This window comes from Mus caroli, unplaced genomic scaffold (genome assembly GCF_978045245.1).
Source record: "Mus caroli unplaced genomic scaffold, Mus_caroli_1 scaffold_1, whole genome shotgun sequence".
In the NCBI taxonomy this organism is placed as follows: domain Eukaryota; kingdom Metazoa; phylum Chordata; class Mammalia; order Rodentia; family Muridae; genus Mus; species Mus caroli.
Window position 1 is genome coordinate 56,089,045 of NW_028227256.1, and position 20,923 is coordinate 56,109,967.

The 20,923-nt window shown below is 42.7% G+C and overlaps 1 protein-coding gene across 3 annotated transcripts in view; it reads right to left on the bottom strand.

Annotated features, from left to right (window-relative positions):
* The window catches only part of Als2 (alsin Rho guanine nucleotide exchange factor ALS2), a 72,604-nt gene extending 52,279 nt beyond the window's left edge, over window positions 1–20,325 (bottom strand). The window contains exons 1-4 of one of the 3 annotated variants that reach the window (XM_021164704.3): window positions 19,822–20,325; window positions 19,421–19,634; window positions 3,264–3,341; window positions 428–582 (exon numbers count right to left, since the gene is read on the bottom strand). In XM_021164704.3, the coding sequence (XP_021020363.1) occupies window positions 428–582; window positions 3,264–3,283 (175 nt within the window). In that variant the 5' untranslated portion in view covers window positions 3,284–3,341; window positions 19,421–19,634; window positions 19,822–20,325. Of the gene's footprint in view, window positions 1–427; window positions 583–3,263; window positions 3,342–19,420; window positions 19,802–19,821 lie in introns of those variants that run through there. The other 2 variants (XM_029482838.2, XM_085837611.1) reach the window with 2 other exon arrangements.
* Between the last annotated feature and the right edge of the window lie 598 nt (window positions 20,326–20,923).

Consider the following 20,923-nt stretch of genomic DNA (forward strand, 5'->3'; position numbering starts at 1 on the left):
CTCTGACAAATGGCGCTCAGTTTAGATTCTGCACTCACTTCTCGCTAATCTGTGAACAACGGCAGCTGAGGGAACAAGGTGCCATGGTGAACTCTCTGGTCAGTCCTGGCCCTCAACCGTGTTCAAGGTCCCAGCTCCTATTAGCGTCGCTGTCCTGGTACGCCACAACAGTCTCTAGGCAACTTTCCATGAGGGCAGTTATGTGTTGGCTACCATAAAAACTGTAAACTACAACTCCCCCTTCCAGTGCAGTTCACAGAAAGTGTTAAATGTACAGACGAGTGTCATTTCTGTAAAGGGAGTTCAGATGTACCTTGAGAACAAAGGGGTACAAGCTGCCGCAAAGCTCACAAAGAGCCCGCGGTAGTCAGTAACCGTTGCCTGACCTCACACTCAGGCACGAGCAGGGCTGTGGGCCTTCCCTTACCTTCAGTCAGAAGAACTCCATGCCTCACACCAAGGGCTGCCTGAAGAACTGTCTTTCCACCCCAGCCTGGCAACCTCTCTGGTGTTAGAGAAAAGGATCCTGCCTGCCAGACATGGACTAGGCCTCTTTCTTTGGATCCTTCTGCCTCTGTTGAGCTACAAACATTTAAAAACAAAACAAAATAAAACAATGACTCCCAGAACTCAAAGCTGTTATCTTGGCGCGCAATTATTCTTGAGACTGCTTTCTTCTTCTGTCTGTCCGGGTGCATCCTGGGAGGTTAGGGGAGTGGTGAACTTGACCGGGTACATACATCCTGGGAGGTTAGGGGAGTGGTGAACTTGACCGGGTACATACATCCTGGGAGGTTAGGGGAGTGGTGAACTTGACCGGGTACATACATCCTGGGAGGTTAGGGGAGTGGTGAACTTGACCGGGTACATACATCCTGGGAGGTTAGGGGAGTGGTGAACTTGAAATGCACCTTCTACTAGCACAGACCTAGGAGTAGCTGGGTCAGGTAGTTTAATTAACATTTGCTTTATTTACACTTTGGTTATGTGTGACACCAGAGCCCAGATAACACTATTTATATAAAAGGCTAGAGGACAATCAAAACCCATAAATTACTTGCCTCTAAGCAATAAATAAGGCCTGAGATATTTTTATGTTTTATAATTTGGCAGCACAAATGTTCTAACTTGATGGAAACCAACATGAGGACTTGAAATCTTCCACTTCCTGCTGACTTTAAAGCTAACTGATTTACATTTGTCTGCGGTGCTGGGGGTTGAACCCAGGCAAGCACTGCACAACTGTCCCAGCCTACTACTTCTTAACGTTTTTAAATGGTATCATTTGTACCTGGCATGTACTTGGACATATATAGAGAGTACAACAATATGTTAATTCTACACATGCATGTATATGTTGTGGTCAGTGTAATTACCATATTCTTTACATCAAGCATAGACTATTTCTTTGCATTTGGGACATTCAAAATCTCTTCTACTAGTTATCTGGAAATACACAAAACTGGGGATGGTGACACTCAACTGCAATTCCAACAGTAGGGAGACTAGGGGTCAAGCATTCTCAGTTGGAGCTACAGAGTAAGACTCTGTCTCCATGATTGAGGGGAGGGAAGGAGAAGGAGGGAGGCAAGGAGAGAGAGATCATTACCATCTATATCATTCACCCTACAGTCTGACAGAACATTCCAGGCTTCCTTTACAAAGACACTGGATACATTAACCACATCCATTCTTACCATGTTCTGGAAAGCATTATTTTACCCTCTAATTTCAAGAGACCATCTTTTTACCTTCCACATGTAAGTAAGAGGATGTGGTCAGTGGTATCAGGCTTTTTATACCTGACTTACTTCACTCAACAAAACGCCCATGCATGTTACTGCAAATAACAAGACTGCATGCTTTTTATGGCTGAATATAGGCCACTGACTGTATACATAACTTTTTTTTAACCCATCAATGAATACTTAAGTTGACCTCATATTTTGTCCACTATCAGAGGAGTGCATATTTCTTATCAACATATGGATTTCCTTTTCCTTCCCTTTGGATATATGCCCCACAGTGAGACTGTTTTATGATTATACAGCAATACTATCTTTGTGGGGGGGGGGGGGCGCGGTTATAAATATTTGTTTTTTGAGACGGGCTTGCTTCAAACTCATATTTCCCAGGTCTTAACTTCTCATGTGCTGGGATAACAAGTGTATACCGCCATTATCTGCCTAGTTCAAGTTTTTTGAGGACCCTCTATTATTTTCCATTATTTAGACTTTTTAAAGAATCAAATTCCTAAGCCGGGCGTGGTGGCCCACGCCTTTAATCCCAGCACTTGGGAGGCAGAGGCAGGCGGATTTCTGAGTTCGAGGCCAGCCTGGTCTACAGAGTGAGTGCCAGGACAGCCAGGGCTACACAGAGAAACCCTGTCTCGAAAATCCAAAAAAAAAAAAAAAAAAAAAAAAAATCAAATTCCTAACTGACAACAGTCTTCTATGCTTTTCTTATACTGTTAAGGAAGAATTCTCTCCACACCTCCCACTGAGACAGGATCTCAATGTGTAGCTCTGGCTGGCCTGAAACTCTCTATGTAGACCAGGCTGGCCCCAAACTCAAAGATCTGATTGCCTCTGTTTAACAAGTGCTATGATCAATGTTGTGTGCTATACATGATGTTTTTGCTTGCTTGCTTCTAGCAAACACATATTTTTCTATTTTAGTAGAAACAGAAAAGTTTTTTAAATGTCTCTACTTTTGCTAAACAATATTTCCTTAAATTATAATAGAGCTAGCTGCACAGTGGTAGCGTATGCCTTTAATCTCAGGACTAAGGAGGCTGAAGCAAGCGGATCTGAGCTGAAGGCCAGCCAGGTCTACAGAGTTCCAGCACAGCCAGGGCTACACAAAGAAACCCATCTCAAAATAATAATAATAATAATAATAATAATAATAATAATAATAATAATAATAATAAAATAAAACTGAGCTTAACAATCTATGGAAGGAAAGCCACAATTTAGTCTTCTGTGAGTAGTTTTCTAAGTACAGATTGAAACTTAAAATAAAGGATGTCTACAAGAGTTTCAAGATAATAAAATCCCTTTATAAGCATAAGAAAATAACAACTTTTCTCTACTCACCTTTATTTAAATAATTTTGTCTCTTTAGCTACCAATTACAAATGCAACCATGTGCTTCTACTTAATACCACTAAAAAGAAAATCAAACTCAAAAAATATTGATTTCAACCATGTTGTTTGTTGTGCTTTCCTAGAAGGACAGGAAGAAAAAAAAAATGATTTTACCTTTTCTTCTTTGAGTCCATCGGTCAGGAGGAGTACTCCATCACCAAACCATCCCATTAGCAAAAGCTCTCTCAAGACCTAAATAGAGAACACTAGGTAAGCACAGAGAGAAGCGGAGGACATTGGAATACTCCGCCATTGTTATCTCTTTGACTGGAGGTGGAGGGGAGAGGGAGGGCAGGCCTCTAACAAGTGTACATTCACTGAGTGACAAGTATTCAGAGAAACTATTCAACTATTTCATTCCCTGCCTACTCAAAGTCAAATACCAAGACTGAGCCTGCCCACTGAGCTTGTAAACGCCTGCTGGCCATCAAATGCAATGTCAAAGAAGAAAAGGCTGGAAGGTAACTGTTCCAGGAAACAGATTTTTCAGGTTCTTAAAAATTATTATAAAGAAGGAATTCAATCTGCAAATCAACATATTCAGTACAATCATAGAGACTGTGGTGATCGCAAACGATGTCCCCATCTATGTGAATCCTCGGTCCCCAATTGGGAAGGATTGGGAGGTGTAGCCTTGTTGGGGCAGGCTTTGAGGTTTCAAGAGCCAAGCAGCATTCAATGCACTCTCTACCTTCTGTTTGCAGCTCCAGATGTGAGCCCTCAGCTCTTGCTGCCACTCTGCCTTCGCTGTCAGCCCTTATTCACTCTAAGCCCAATTAAACATGTTCTTTTATAAGCTGCTATAGTTATGGTATTTCATCACAGTGATAGAAAGGTAATACCTATATTAAGGTTACTTTTTAAGTACTCTGGAACATATAAAAACTTAAATTCCAGCTGGGCGCGGTGGCTCACGCCTTTAATCCCAGCACTCGGGAGGCAGAGGCAGGCGGATTTCTGAGTTCGAGGCCAGCCTGGTCTACAAAGTGAGTTCTAGGACAGCCAGGGCTACAGAGAGAAACCCTATCTCGAAAAACCAAAAAGAAAAAAAATGTTTAAAAAAAAAAAAACTTAAATTCCAACTGGGAAAGATTTTTTTTTTTAAATCTCAGTAATGTATCATATCCAAGTCATTCTAATTTTCAGTAATGAACACAAATGTTAATTATTCAATTTCTTTGTGTTTAACTAAAATACATTTTCCATTACTGGAACTTCTGTGGTAATTTCCCCCAAGACAATCTCAATGCAATGCTAACAAGCTTCAGACCCGGAAGGGCTAGTAGAAATGTGGATCTGGAATGAGCGGTTCCCAGGCCCAGCATTTGCCATTTGTTCTACACAGGCTGAGTACTGGTATGGCAGAAGCCCTTCCCCCTAACCAATCAGTAGCTCTGTGACATTACTTATTAGTTGTGGGAAGTGCTGACGGCTAGGCACCTGTGCCTACGAGCTGAACATTCACCAGCACTCCGTGCCACTTCTTTCCAACACAGCTGGCCAGGGTGCCTGGAATGCCAATGAAGTTCCCATCTTAGTTTAATAAACTAAAACTGCTGCCAATGTAGTTAAATGGAAGAGCACTCAACACACATGGGCTCTGTTGGATTAGTTCTCCAGTGTCTGTGCCTCCAAATAATAAAATAAAAGCATCCACCCAAAACCCAGGTATAGTAGCTTATGACAATTCCAGCTCTAAGGAAGCTGAGGCAGGAGACTGAAAATTCAAAGCCAAGCTGGTTGTTGTGGCACACACCTGTGACCTCAACACTTGGCAGATGGATGCTAGATGATCTTGAGGTCAAGGCCAGCCTAGGCTACATAAACACTACACCACAGTGAATAAATATATTAATTAGTTTAAAAAAAAGACAATGTTCAAGGCTAGCCTGGGTACACAACAAGCCCTGTTTCAAAACACAATAATCACTCAGTGAAAAGAGCTAAATAAAATGTATTTATTGTTTGAAAATAATGACCCATGAGTTTAAAACTCAATGTTTAAAAAAAAAAAAAAGTAAAACAAACACGCAAAGGAAATACCAGACGCATTTCAATTTAACAATTCCAAGTTTTAATGGCACCAAAATTCATTTTTTTAAAAAAGTACAAGAACAAAGCCCTATTTCTGTAGACTTTATAATACTGGGACCAAATTTATAATTTGGTATGGCATGGTCACTGCTCTGCAAACAACGCACACTGGCAGGGGGATCTAGGTCCATCTGTTTACTCCAGACTGCCTGGCATTCTCACTGTTTCCCATCTGTGTATCCGGAGGAAATTACTTTCTACCTTGTAAGTGTTTAATTTAGAACGGTTTGGGATCAAATTTGGATGAGAGGTACCATAAACAGATGGTAAATCTGAATAAACTTAATGCTATTAGCACACAGGATCCTTTCCTTTCCTTTCCTTTCTTTTTTCTTTTCTTTTTCTTTTTTTTTTTTTTTTTTTAGCCCTGGCTGTCCTAGAACTCACTCTGTAGACCAGGCTGGCCCCAAACTCAGAACTCCATTTACCTCTGCCTCCCAAATGCTGGGATTAAAGGTGTGTGCCACCACTGCCCTGCGTACACAGAATTCCTAACTGCTCCTAAATCTGTGCTGGTGATGCTAACTAGCTTTAGTAAGATGCTCGCTTCCTAGTGTGCAGGGAAATGCTAACTCTGGGCTATCTGTGCAGGCCAAGGGGTGCACTTCAGATTGCATCCTCACACTATCCGCAGGAGCCAGAGGACCCTTCTAGGAGGGCATAGAACTATACAGCCACATCTCACTTCCTGAAATAGATCCACCACATCAAGACTGCATAACCAAAACTGCTGTAAACTGAGGATGATGGCACTTATGGCCCCACCTATCAGGAAGCTGAGGCAAGAGAACTGCCATGAGTTCAAGGCCACCATGGGCTGGAGTAGTGAGTCTCAGTCTAGCTTGAGCTAGACTCAAAAAAAGAAGAGGTTTAAAAGAAAGCAAAAATATATAACAAAAGTGGAGTGTTATAAGATGGCTCTGAAGTTAAGAACAAGCACTGCTTCTGCACAGGACACAAGTGCAGTTCCCAGAAGTCATGCCAGGCAGCTCACCATTGCCTATAACTCCAGCTCCAGGGGGACCAGACACTTCTTGCCTCTTCAGGCACCTGCCTGCCCTTACATGTACACACTCACACACACACACTTTCCTAATTTAAAAAAAAAAAAAAAAAAAAAGGAGGGCTGGTAAGATGGCTCAGTGGGTAAAGGTGTTTGCTGCCAAGTCTGTCTGACTTGACCTGAGTTCAGTCACCAGGATCTATGACCTGAGTTCAGTAACTAGGATCCATACAGTGGGAAAAGAGAATGGACCCCTGTGAATTGTCCTTTGACCTTCATGTGCATGTATGTCAATGCATGTATACACATGAACACACAGAATAAAGGAGCATACAAAGACATTTTTAAGAAATGAAAGAAAGAAATGATAAGGAAGCTGGGTGAAAAGATGCTACATGTCTGACTTCAAAATATGCAAAGGCCAAAGAAGGAGTGGCACCTACCAACCTGGGGGAAAACCTGCAGAAAAAGACAGTCAAAGAACCTTTCCTGGCCTAGTTAAGCCCATAGCAGACGTTTGGCTTACAGGACTGTATGGTAGTAAGCAACACTGTAGGCCACAGAGTTGGAAGCAATGTGTCAGAGCAACAGTATAAAGCTCACATGTAGCGCTGGGAAGGCAGCTCGGGTAGCATAGTGCATGCATGAAGCCTTGGGTTTTATCCCCCACCGTGCACAAAAATGGGCACGTGCCTGTAATCCAACTATTCACAAGGCAGAAGCAGATCAGGAAATTTAAGGTTATCTTCAGCTACATAGAGGGTGTGAGGCTAACCTGGGCTACAAAGGTAGGGGGAGAAAATTCAATTCTGTTTTACAGACATTTTCCTTAATAATATTGTAGAAACTTTTCCCTTCTTTCTTTTTCAATATGGTCTTTATATGTATCCCAGGCTAGCCTCAAACTGACGATCTCTGACCTCATCCTCTCAAGTGCTAATTATAGATATGTAGCCCAAATCTGGCTTCATTTTGTTTTAAAGGCTTTAAGATGTTTGACTTCTTTCAGGAAGTCATGGAAAGAAGAGAAGTGACAACTAAGGAGAGCATGCTGTCCAAAGCTCACACACTTACGGGGGGATTTACCAACTCCATTAACACCTCTCCTCAATTATGCACTAACACAGTCAAAACAAAACAAACATAAGCCAACAATAATGTTGTTTCTCTGGCATGTCTATGACTGCTTCTCCATTCACATAACATTTAAACTGAAGATAGGCCAACTATGGGGCTCCTCAAAGATGCCTCTCCCTTGGTGAGGTCAGTCTTTGTGCTACATGGAGACAGGAGCTCTATACCCTGTTACTCTTCTGTTAACAGGCTCTCTCTTGCACTGGCCTGTATTGTCCTAACTAACTCTGATAAAGACACTGTATAAACAGCGATAACTTGAAGTTAGAAACTGTGGGGCTGACTTACCTTCAAGGCCTTTCCACAGATCAGCAGACAGGCAACCTAGGCTAATCGTTGTAGCTGTTAAGTTCTTTCTGTTAGCCAAAGGCCAAGGCTAGACTCAGTGGATACCACTCTGCAAGCTACTACCACCTTCACAGCAGAAAGACGCAACCATCAAATGATGCACTAAAACTAAGTAAACTTTGGTTCTTATCAAAGTGACACCACATTTAGATTCCACTGGCTACACAGCTTCCTGTAAGGAAGAAATGGGCTGTGTATAAAGATGCTGTTTTAATATCAAGATCTGGAAATTTCCAAAAAGAATATGGTCTAGTCTAGAATTCTTATCATTGCTTAAGAGAGAGAGAGAAAGAGAGAGAGAGAGCGAGAGAGGAGAGAGAGAAGAGAAGAGAAGAGAAGAGAAGAGAAGAGAAGAGAAGAGAAGAGAAGAGAAGAGAAGAGAGAAGAGACAGCACTGGTGAGATTGGCTCAGCAGGTAAAGAGCATTGACTGCTCTTCCGAAGAGCATGAGTTCAAATTCCAGCAACTACATGGTGTCTCACAACCACTTGTAATGAGATCTGATGCCTGCCCTCTTCCAGTGAGTATGAACTCAGCTACAGTGTACTTATGTATAATAATAAATAAATCTTTGGGCCGGAGCGAGTGGGGCTGATGAGAGTGAGCAGAGGTCCTAAAATTCAATTCCCAACAACCACATGAAGGCTCACAACCATCTGTACAGCTACAGTGTACTCACTTGATCTTAGCCAAAAGGCCAAGAAGCAATAAAATTTATGTGTTTTCAGAACAATTTTTTTTTTTTTTTTTTTTTTTTTTTTTGGTTTTTCAAGACAGGGTTTCTCTGTATAGCCCTGGCTGTCCTGGAACTCACTCTGTAGACCAGGCTGGTCTCGAACTCAGAAATCCACCTGCCTCTGCCTCCCAAGTACTGGGATTAAAGGCATGCGCCACCAATGCCTGGCGTGCTCACATAAACAAACAAACAATCTTTAAAAAGAAAGTGGGGGGGGGGGGCAGAGGCGTGGGGCACGCTATAAGCCACCTTGGTGATGTATGCCTATAATCCCATAACTTGGGAGACTAAGACAGGAAAATCGAATGCAAGATCCTGTTTTTAAAAAGAAGAGCTATGAACCATCTGTACTTCCATTATATTAGAATCAGAAATCCAAAGTCAAAGACTCTGAAAGCTACCTTTTTTTTTCTTTTTTCACAGCAAGAATCCAATATGATCTCAATTTAGCCAAGTATAAAATCCGACCTGAACCAATGAGGGGCTGTTATTTTGTCTAGGGTAAATACTGCCCTGCCCTTCTTGTTGCAGAACTATCAATATGATCACAAGCTAACACAGATCCCAGGGGAGTTACTACATAATACAGTTATACACAGTGTTCACGAGAGAAAAATCTCAGTTCCAAAACATATCTCAACATTTCCAAGTAAGGGACTTGGAACCTATATTCTTTTTTTTATTACGTATTTTCCTCAATTACATTTCCAATGCTATCCCAAAAGTCCCCCATACCCTCCCCCCCACTCCCACTTTTGGAACCTATATTCTTAAGAAAAAAGAAAGAGAAAGAGAGAGAGAGAGAGAGAGAGAGAGAAAGGAAGGAAGGAAGGAAGGAAGGAAGGAAGGAAGGAAGGAAGGAAGGAAGGAAGGAAAAGAAAAAAGAAAAAAGAAAAAAATGGAGGCAGCGGCAGGCGGATTTCTGAGCTTCGAGGCCAGCCTGGTCTACAGAGTGAGTTCCAGGACAGCCAGGGCTACACAGAGAAACCCTGTATCGAAAAACAAAACAACAACAAAAAAATTGCTATAATTTTTAGTACATGACTCCCAGATTTTAACTTCTTATAGACTTCATTCTGCTTCTTCAATGCACTTGGTTTTTATTTAGGGTAGGGAATGTGGGTAGATGAAGTCTTAACATGTTGTCCTGGCTAGCCACAAACTATTGGGCTGAAGTGATCTGCCCGTAACCAAAGATCCACTGTACTATCTTATGAGCTTATGTTTTTCTAATGTGATAGCACACTATAGAGAAGGCAGTATCTTCAAGACAAAAGGAAGCTAACTTGTGTTCTCTCTCTTCCCTGTCACTCCTCTTTTAGCCCTAGCTGGCTTACAATTGGCTATGTAACTGGGCTATTCTCACATCTGAAGAAGCAATTCTCATCTCTGCTCAGAGAGTATTGAGAATACAAGAATGTGCCGCCATTCTCTTACACTGGTACCTGGGTATCTGGAAGCAAGAATACAATTCAGAAGTAGAACATCTGTCTAACAAGGCCAAGGCCATGGGTTTAATCCCAAGCTCTGCATAGGATATTTTGATTAAAATAAAAGCAAATATTTTTACAAGAGTAATTATAATTAGTGATTAAAACTGAACAGGACCAGTGAGATGGCCAGGTGGGGAAGCCTGCCACCAAAGCTGACAACCTCAGTTTAATCCCTGGAACCCACAGTCTAAAAGGGAAAACTGGCTCTCAAAAGTTATCCTCTGGTCTCTGCAAGCTCACCATGTCACAGACACACCCCCACACACAGACATGAGGATACACACACAAGGATACTGCATACATACTGTAATTTTTAAAAATGACTACACGCTAAGACAGGAAGTAAACTGGGCATGCATGGTGTAGACTGCAAATGGAAGGTGGAAAGAGATCAAAAGCCAAGACCAGCCTCAGCTACAGTCTACCCTGGGCTACACCTGACTCTTGTCCTTGTTTCAAAAAAAAAAAAAAAAAAATTAAAACCAGAGACCAGAAAGCAGAACTACTGAGCAAACTGTATCATGAGCTCTGAAAGGAATTTACAGATTAACTAACAGCACTAATGACTTAGACACAAAGTTACTAGATTCTCAAGTAGCCATCCACAATTTGTTTCTTTTTGTCTCCATATGTGGAGCAGAATTAAGAAACAGAACTTCACACTGTAGCCCAGGTTGCTTTGAACTCTGCAATTCTCCTGCCTTAACCTTGTAAATCCCAAGATTACATATATGAGCCACTACACCGGACTAGTGTTTCCTTTTTGAAATTTGAGTTATAATTTGTTATAACAAAATAAGCCAGAGTTCACACTATGGATATAGTAATTTAAGAGAGCCTGGTATTTTATACAGGTAAAATACTTAATGATTATTTGCTTTTAAAGTCTTGGTTTCTGTGTTTACATGTGAGTTAAGGCACTCTTAGACTCTAATATTTGACAACAAATATTCTAGATACCAATAACTTCTTTCCGGATACCCTGCCACTGACACCTTTTACCAGGCATGCAAGGCTGGGGACAACTCACGGGTAAGAGCAGGCATGCTAACCAACTGGAACAGTCAAAGCCACTTCAAATCCCAGCGTCTCCTCAAGACACACTTTAGTCCCCAGAGTAGGGGGACTCAGTAAATTAAAGCACAAAGGAAGCCATGCCTAGTTAGAAAGCTACTTATTACTTATAACTTTGTTCTTAGAGACTAATGCCCTTACTAAGTCTTGCCTCACTTAAGCTCCTGAAGGTCAGAAAGCATGAAGGTTTTTACACTTTGTACCCATACTAACCACTACAAATGAGCTGACTACATTTTAAGGGAGGACCTAAGGGAAGGCTCAGCCCTTTTCTGACTATCTGAAGGTTGCCCCAATATTCAGTTTATAGTTGCTTGGTCTTTTTGTTTTGTTTGCTAACTTTTTCAACATTTATTTAGAGAGAGCGAGACTGTGTGCGTGTGTGAGCGTTTGTGTGCACACAGGGTGGAGAACAGTGCATGAAGGTCGGAGGACAAGTTTTGGAAGACAGTAGTTCCCCTTCCACCTGCAAGTCGAGGGAACTGAATGAATGTGGTCAGGCTTGGTACCTTTACTCTTTGAGCCTCTCCCCACACCTAACCCTTCTTCCAGCAGCTTGCTGCTTTTGGGAGGCAGAGGCAGGCGAATTTCTTAGTTCGAGGCCAGCCTGGTCTACAGAGTGAGTTCCAGGACAGCCAGGGCTACACAGAGAAACCCTGTCTCAAAGAAAAAAAAAAATTAGCTTTCCAAAATCAGTAAAATTCCTATGAAATATTTTATAATATTGGCATGGCATAAGAGGCATAAGTTGTTACAGTATCTTGAGAATTTGATATTTAGCTGTTAGAATTACAATCTCAAGATGATGCATTTATTAACTACTATAACCAACTCAAATTAAATAAAGTACTCATTACTTCATGACAATATAAAATCTTGGTAAAGTCAGTCTATATCCAAATTCCTTTCACAGCATTATGAATGAATTTGCTCCCTGCACTTTAAAATTTCAAGATGGTTTTATGCTCCACTCTCCCAAGAACCCCTGCCATTCCAACTTCTCTGTAGCCTTTAAACAGGGCTCGCTGTTTAAAGAACAGTTCTGCAGAGAGGAGCTGCCAGGCACACTGCTGCCTCTCTGCAGGAGACAAGAGCTGTTTCAGACTCTACTACTTTAAAGCTACAAAGCAAAATAATGTATACGGGGAAAGAGCCCTGGTTATAAATATAAAAATTTAAAGTGTAGTTCCCCAAAACCATCTTAGTCATTTATAAAAATAAATTACCAAGCCCATGTCCTCACCACCTCGTTTTGAACAGATAATAAAATATCTCAAATTTGCTTCCCTCTGCCCCTGAGGGTGGCCTGAAGCTCGCAATTGTGTTTAAGCCTCGCAGGACTGGAGTAGAAGTATATGCCACTGCAGTAAGCTCCTTTTCAGTAGCTCCACATGGAGCTGAAGCCAGTGACCACCATCTCTATAAATACACTCTGTTCACTCTCATTAGCTAAATCCATATATGTGACCAACGCCACTGTTCGCAGTTGAACAGAGCAGATCTTACTGTACAGAAATACCATCTGGCACTTGCCTCTTTCACTAAATAGAATGTCCTTTGGATACGTATAGACCTAATTCATTCACTTTACTAGGGGCAAGTATATTCAACTGCATGAACAATCAGTTTATCTATTTTCCTGTTGGTGTGCAGTTGGATTATTCTACTTCACTGCTATTTTTAAAGAGATCTATCATCATTCTTGTTACCTTTGTTTGGAAAGCTGCCCCAAATTTAAACTGAAAACTTGGCTCAAATATGTTTAGATGGTGGAAGAAAAAACACTGGAGTTAGCACTAGCCAGATGTCATCATCTGGTCAGTGCTACCAACAACATCTTAACACAGGTCATGTGAGCAAGGGAATGGGGATGACCCGGAAAGGAAAGTGTTTATAAACACTTGGTAATTAAGAGAAGGATCAGTCGGTCAATTTGTGGACTTAGAGAGACAAAAGCTAATCTCTCTAGCACACTAGCAGCAAAATGAACTGCTCAGAATCCCATCTTTTACTTGTGAGAATTGGAAGGAAAAAACCAAACCTGTGCATCTTCTTCAAACTTAAAAGAATTATAAAAGTATATCAATAACTTACTGATTTAATTATCTTTTTTAAGCCAGGCATAGTGCTGCATGCTGACAGTCCCAGCACACAAAAGGCTGGGGCAAGAAGATCATGAGTCTAGGCAGTCTAAACTACATATCAAATAACAAAGCAAAACCAAACAAAGGGCATAAGCTAAACACACCATCATGCTAAGTCCAGGAAACTCAGGGTCCTGGCAGGAAAATGAGTGCAACACCAAAAAGAACAACCTCATGCTTTGTCGCAGTTCACCAAGATTCTCTTAAGCACTGACATAAAAGCTGCCACTTCTTATTACTTTTAAAAAATAAATTGTTTGGTCATTAATGGGAAAGTGAAGTTAAAAAAGTCTCCTGAAAAAAGAAACACAGGCTAGGGAGACTGTTTGGTGGGTAAAGAACCAGCTGTTCAAGCGCAAGAGCCTCAGCGCAGATCCCCAACACCCATGTGGAAGCCAGCTCAGTCGCATGGCTAAACCCAGCTCTGAGGAGGCATGGGGGGAACAGCACACCATGAAGACTGGAGGATTCCTGAGCCTTACTGGAGAGCCAGCGTGGCTGTAATAGTGAGCTCCAGATTCAATGAGAGACTCGATGGATGGATGGATGGATGGATGGATGGATGGATGGAGCAAATAGAGATGGAGGAAGACAGATGATGACCTGTAGCCTACACATACACACACACACAAACAAGCAAGGTGTAGTGCATATATCTATGATCCCAACAGTTGGGAGGTAGAGGCAGGAGGATCAAGAGTTCAAAGTCATGGAGCTATATAGCAAGACTGTCTTTTAAAAAGAATTCCTAGCAAGAACAATCTACCTTTACTGTAGCTGGACTCTGCAGTACATGTCATTCTGTAGAAGCTCTGAACGGAGCCAAGTGGTCTGGAAGCCACAATGTGCTCACAGCACTCCTCCCAGTGACTGCAACAAGGGTCGTCAGATGTGCCACCAGAGCAGTCCTCCTGTACCATCTCAGCCACCACCTACCTTCTTCCCTGCTTGTTCACCTTACACTTGCCCAGGCTCATATTAACACTGAAGTACATTTTGCGATTAGGTATAACAGTCTATGAATATTTTATAGTTTATTCAGTTTGATGTCTCAGGTACTGACTTCTTGTCTCCCAAATTCCTACTGAAAATGGTCCTCTGAGCTCCGAGATTTCATGAATCCCTGAGATCACGTAGGTAGAGACCATCCATCCCAGGATGAGCAGGATCTACAACCCTGACCAGCACCAGGAAGCCCCAGAAAACACAGGTGAGAATGCAGCTTATCTGGTCACATGACGAAGGAGAGAAGCTCTGGCAGGCTGTCCTCTGAGCTCCACTCCCACTGGCAAACACAAGCACACACCGTAAATAAATGCAATTTTTAAAATGTTTGTTAAAGCATGGATCTACAGAAAGGATTCTTTTGACTTCCTTATATTACCAAACTGCTAGCCACTTTATAATCTAATTTATTGAAGGAAAGTTCTTTAAATAAATAAGTATAAGGAAATGCACTTACTTAAAAAACTTTCTTGGAAGTTGAGTCAGTGTCCTTTGTAGCCCCAGGCTAGCCTCAAAGGCTATATACCCAAGGATGACCTTTAAGTCCTGACCCTCCTGCCTCTATGCTGGGATTACAGGCATGCCTGGGTTCATATTTTAAACCCTTTGTAATTTCAAAAGCCACCAAGACTTCTCATATAAGACACTTAAACACAATCCTCAAGAAGTCTTTTTTTTTTTTTTGACATGGGGTCTTTGACATCACACACACACACACCACTTAAACACAACCCTTCGTACTCTGTAACTCAATTCAGGCTGGCCTAGAACTACGCTGCCCTTGCTGCTCTCCCACTTGAAATCTCCTCATTACATCTCTGGAGTACTGGGATTTGCAAGCAGACATCACAGTGTGCCCATCTTGAAAAACTATTTTCTTTCTTTTGTGGGTGGAGAAGTGGAGAATGGGATTGGGGTGCGGGGAGAAACGGGGTCTCACTATGCTAGCCACCCTGCAATTCACTGTGTAGATAGACCAGGCTGCCCTGCAAGTCATTATGAAGACCAGGCTATACTAGAACAGACCATATACAGACCAGACTGCACTTCAACTCACACTCTGTAGACCAGGCTGGCCTCGAACTAGATAACACCTGTGCCTGATTCTCCACTAAAATCCTTTCTTTAAGGCAGGAAATAGTGGGGCATGCCTTTAATACCAGCACTCAGGAGGTAGAGACAGGCAGATCTCTGAGTTCCAAAACAGCACAGAGCAATTTCCAGGACACCCAGGGATTACACAGAAAAACCCTGTCTCACAAAAGCAGGGTGTGGTGGTCCGTGCCTGCAATCCAGCCCTGGGAGATGGAGATCTTAAACTACAGAGTGAGTTCCAGACTAGTCTGGGTAACAGACTGAAACCTTGAACTGGTTGGTTTTTTGTGGGAGGTGCCAGCCCTGGGCAAATAAATCTAGGAGGTATAAGAAAGGTAGCAGAGGGTGAGCATGAAGACAAGTCAGCAAGGAGCTTTCAAACTCCACGGCTCCTGGTCCTTTTGCCTCTGGAGTGTTGGGATTACAGGCCTACATCTGCCCATGCCACCAGTGCTGGCCAAGCTCCTGACTGCATCCCTGCCCTGACTTCCCTCAAGTGATGGGGTGGTATGAACCACATAAACCCTCTTCTCCCCAAAATGCATTTGGTCATGGTGTTTATCACAGCAAGAGAGAGCAGACCAGGGCAGACCCTGTCACAAAAGAAAACAGCCTTCTCTCCAACATCACCTCTGCTTCATTAAGAGAAAGAACAACTATAGAAAGCTCTTACAGGCTGGTGGCCTTCTTTAGAAGTACTGTTAGAGGAACGTGGCAAGGATGGATGTAGGCCTGTAATCCCAACACTCCAGGGCAAACAGAACCAAGAGTTCAAGGCCAGCCTGGACTACTTCACTATATAACATGTTTAAAAGGAGCCTTGGCTACATAAGACCTCAGACTTAGCAACAGTTACTATTTATTTTAGACTCAGCTAATTACACAAAAACTAAAACCAGAACTCCAACAATATTCTCACTAGTCTCTTCACTTAAAAATAAAGACAGAGGGGGTGGGGGGAAGGGATAAGGGGTTTCCAAATGGGAGACCTGGAAAGGGTAAAACATTTGAAATGAAAATAAAGAAATTATCCAAGAAAAAAAAAAAAGAGTAAAGACTGTCCAACTGCCCAAAGTCGGGGTATGTACGGTGGGACACACCTGTAATCCCAGCAGCCCAGAAGCTGAAGCAGGAGAATGAGAGTTCAACACTGGCCCAAACTACAAATCAAACATTATCTAAATAGATGAATGTAGTTTTTAAACATTATTTAATTTTTCTTCCCAAATTACCTGTCTAGTACTACTATAGGCTACTATGTTTTAAAAAAAAAAGTGTTACATTTATTAGTGTGTGTGTGTGTGTGTGTGTGTGTGTGTGTGTGTAGGTCAGAGGCCAACTCACAGCAGTCAGTTCAGTCCTTGTATCGTGGATTTCAGAATTGAACTAAAATCATCAGGCTTGGTGACAAGTGCCTTTACCTACTGAGCCACCTCACTGGCCCAGGCTTTCAAATTTTAACATTATGAAACAGCTTTGAGCCGGGCATGGTGGCGCACGCCTTTAATCCCAGCACTGGGGAGGCAGAGGCAGGTGGATTTCTGAGTTCGAGGCCAGCCTGGTCTACAAAGTGAGTTCCAGGACAGCCAGGGCTACACAGAGAAACCCTGTCTCAAAAAACCAAAAAAAAAAAAGAAACAGCTTTGAATTTTCTTAACTATGAACTCTATATCTGCCAATACTAGCCATAATTTATGAAGTAATAAATTTTAACTAGGTGTAGATTATATCAGCATATTTTCCATATTAAAATGCCTTTATGAAATACCAAAGTTACTAGAGATTAGCTTGAAATATTTTTTTCTTCTAAATACAAATTATAAAATTATATCTGAAATGACTATAGTTGTTCTATCAGAGACTGACAATAGAGAAGCTTGGGTCCACTGTAGAGTCCTACTATCTATTGCTGACTATAGACAGGGAAGCTTGTACCTCATTAGGGTGCTTGCTACCACCTTCTTACCTGTCACTCTCCCACACTCTGTTCATGCCAGTGCTTAAATCTGTGTTATAACCTTTTCTTGATAAACCCAACCCTGGGACTGAAGAGATGGCTCAGTGGTTAAGAGCACTGACTGCTCTTCCAGAGGACTGAATTCAATTCCCAGCAACCACATGGTGGCTTAGAACCATTTGTAATTGGATTTGATACCCTCATCTGGTATGTCTGAAGACAGCTACAGTGTACTCATATACATTAAATAAATAAATAAATAAATCTTTAAAAAAAAATAAACGTAACTCCGCTTCATTCAAAATTTCTTTCCTACTTTTAAAAAACAAAAGGTCACTATGTAGCCTGGCTCATGATATACTACTAAAAGAAAGTAGTTAACTATAAAGAGTTAATATATATTGGTCATTTCTGAGGGTCCAGGCATAGTAATAAATGATACATAAACCATACATGTAGGTACTAATACCAGAAAAGTCCAGTGCAGAGATAAGGAAACTGAGGCAAAGAGGCTCAAAGAAAGATGCTGTTCAAGGTATTTCTAGATCCAAAGCCTAGGAATTACCACTATGCCTCTATTACTAAACAGAAGGTTAAAATATTACAATTCACTCTTTGGATGACAAAGCCCACTTGTACTTGGGATGCTCAGGCAAGAACTCCACAAGTTCTAGGCCGGACTGGGCTACACAGTGAGTTAATGAATCAAAATATAAAGTAAACAGGAAATCTTTCACTGATTTCATTACCTAACACATTGTGATGGCTGTTCCTGGTTGTCAACTTGACTACATCTGGAACAAACTACAATCCAGAAATGGATGGCTCACCTGTGATCCAGATCTTGAGTCTAGAATACACAGGCTTTTGACCCAGATCTTGACATGGGACAACACAAGTCTTGAGGCATAGTGGTCATGAAAAGCTTAAGCCCAGGCAAAGTAGAACACGCCTTTAATCCCAGGAGAATGAGGCAAGCAGATCTCTGAGTTCAAGGCTAGCCTGGGACAAAGCAAGTTCCAAATCCAGGTGTAATGGCACACACCTTTAATCTGGGTCACACCTTCTGCTAGAGGCCTACATAAAGGACATTGGAAGAAGGAAGGCGCTCTCTCCTTTGCCTGCCTGTACTCCCTTGCCAGCACATCTATTGGAACCCACTTCTTCAGGATTCCAGCTTATCCAGAAGACCGGCTAAAATAACTACCCTCGTGGGACTGAGCAACTATTAGATTCTTGGACTTCCCATTCCCATTGTTGGGCTAGTTGGACTGTGAACTGTATATCACTATGATAAATTCCCTTAATATATACATTCCATAAGTTCTGTGACTCTAGAGAACACTAATACATACAGGTATATGATAAAAACAAAAAAGTATGGCCTACTGCTTTTTTGCATTTTTGTACCTGCTCCAAATAAACCTACATCACACAAGTTTATCCTTGACAGTCATTTAAAAAACAGATACAAATAAGAGAGCAACAGAGTAAGAACCTTAATTTGGGTACAGCAGTCAGTCTATAAGAAAGTGCTGCTCTTGACCACCCAATTCAACCAGTGTGTTTTCCCTCTTTGGTAACCACAGAAGTACTAAACAGTAGCTTGCCTCTACAAATCTACAGTTGCTTGTCTGCAAATAGCCCTGTTGCCTGGAGGACCAACATCAATGTGAGGACCATTTCCTCAAGATCGCTCCAGTGTTCTTTCCTGTCTTCACGATGACTCCTTTGATGACTTGATACATTTAGGGATTTGGTCAAACTACCATTGATTAATACCAAAGTCCTTTTCATTTTCAGCAAACGCTGTTTCAAACCACTGACCCTCCCCGCCCCCCTTCACTTTTCCCCACGATATGCATCCTGGGGCAAACCCACCTAGGACACTCAGCAAGGTTCACTGTCTAGCCAGCTGGGCGCCCACTGTGGGCATTCAAAAAACCCTCTGAGCGGATGGGCGTAAGCAGCGTGGGTGGAGGCGGGAAGAGGGGACCCGAAGGAATGCCACACAGCTCGGACCACGGCAGTGGGGCGCTGGGACCCGGAGGGTGGGACCCGGGCCGAGCCACCACGTCCGGAGCTCTTCACAGGCAGGCGCCGTCCCCGCAGGCCAACCCAGCGCGCTCCCGCACCTCCGCCGACCCGCCTTCGAACCCAAGGACCGCCCGGACCCGAGCGGGCTCACCTGACGCTCCCGCAGCTCCGCGCTCTTCTCCCGGCGCGAGCCCGACTGCACCGCGGGTACGCGAGATCAGCTGATTCATGGGGGCGGGGCCTCCAGGTAGGGGCGGGGCCTCCGGCGGCGGGCTGGAGAGGCGGGCCCGCAGAATGGGTGGGGTTAGGCAAGAGCCGGTGACGGCGTCCGATAGGGATCAAGATTGCTCCGAACGCGTCAGCTACTGCGGGCAAACCATTTAGTCAGGGCAGAACCAATCGTCCTAGGGCGCACTTTAGAAGCAACCGTAGACTCAGTGAAAGGACCTAACTCAATAAGTCCATGGTAACGACAGGCCGCGCTTGAGGATGGAAGCTACTGCAAGTTTTGTTACCTCCTCAAACTGCGAGAGATGAAGAGAAAAATCTTACCTCTCAGAACATGACTGCACACGTCTGTAATCCCAACATTTATGAGATGAAGGCAGCAGGATCAGGAATTCGAGGCCAGCCTTGAGAGCGTGTCTCAAGAAAAATAACAAAAGTGAAAATACGAGCTACCTTTAAGCTGCATGACGTCATCTCTTCCCGAGTGTGCGTTTGCCGCGTGTCCACCTCAAACGGTAGAGTAAGGAGTAGGAAGAAACTATTTCCTCAGGGCTCCTCAATATACAGCGTTAAAATTGTTTTTGCTTGCTTCTCAATCTCACAACCATCCATACTTGTCACGGTCGCAATCCTCCCGCTTCACCCCTAAGTGCTCCCTTGAACGTTTTGTGTTCTTGGAACACAAGCAAGAGAGAAATCTCCTGTTACAGAGTGTGCATCGCGGAACCTACGGAGTTACATTTACTCATTAAAGATAGATATATTCCCCGAATCTAATGCCCCTGCGTACAATACCCCAACTGTTTCCTCCAACTCAGAGGCTCTCACCAGAGCCTTATCAACTTCAGTGCTAGAACAGAAAAGTGTACAGCCTTGAGAATGGCGCCACCAAATGGTACAAACCAGGGATGTCCTGCAGTTAATGAAGCCTGGACTCTGGCCGCCCTAACAAGCTACCTGTCCTCCATAACACAGCTAAAAAAGACAACAGTGAAAGAAATTTATTCAATGAGACTGCACTAGGAAGAAGAACTAAGGGGCTGGTTCAGTAAACCCCCTAAGTCTATCTTTGGAGTCCTGACATGAAGTTTAAATAGAAGGCTCAAGGTGTGATCTTGCTCATGGTAAACACATCTTGGTTGGTCCTGCAAAGCAAACTGATAAGCTGTCAGAACTACGAAACAAGCTCTCCTGACGGTTTGCACCCAGAACCCCAATCTTTTCCTTCTCCAGTGAGACTCTTGAGGAAATCTAATTCTTTGGGACCCATTATCCTGTTAGTCCAATAGTCAAAAGGAGGGGCACACATGTCTCTCCTTGGAATATCTTCACTCCTTTCAGGATGGTCACACAGCTTCAGCTGAGACATCCGTGTGGCCAAACTATTTCGGAGCCTACACCAGTCATTTATACACTAATACCTTAT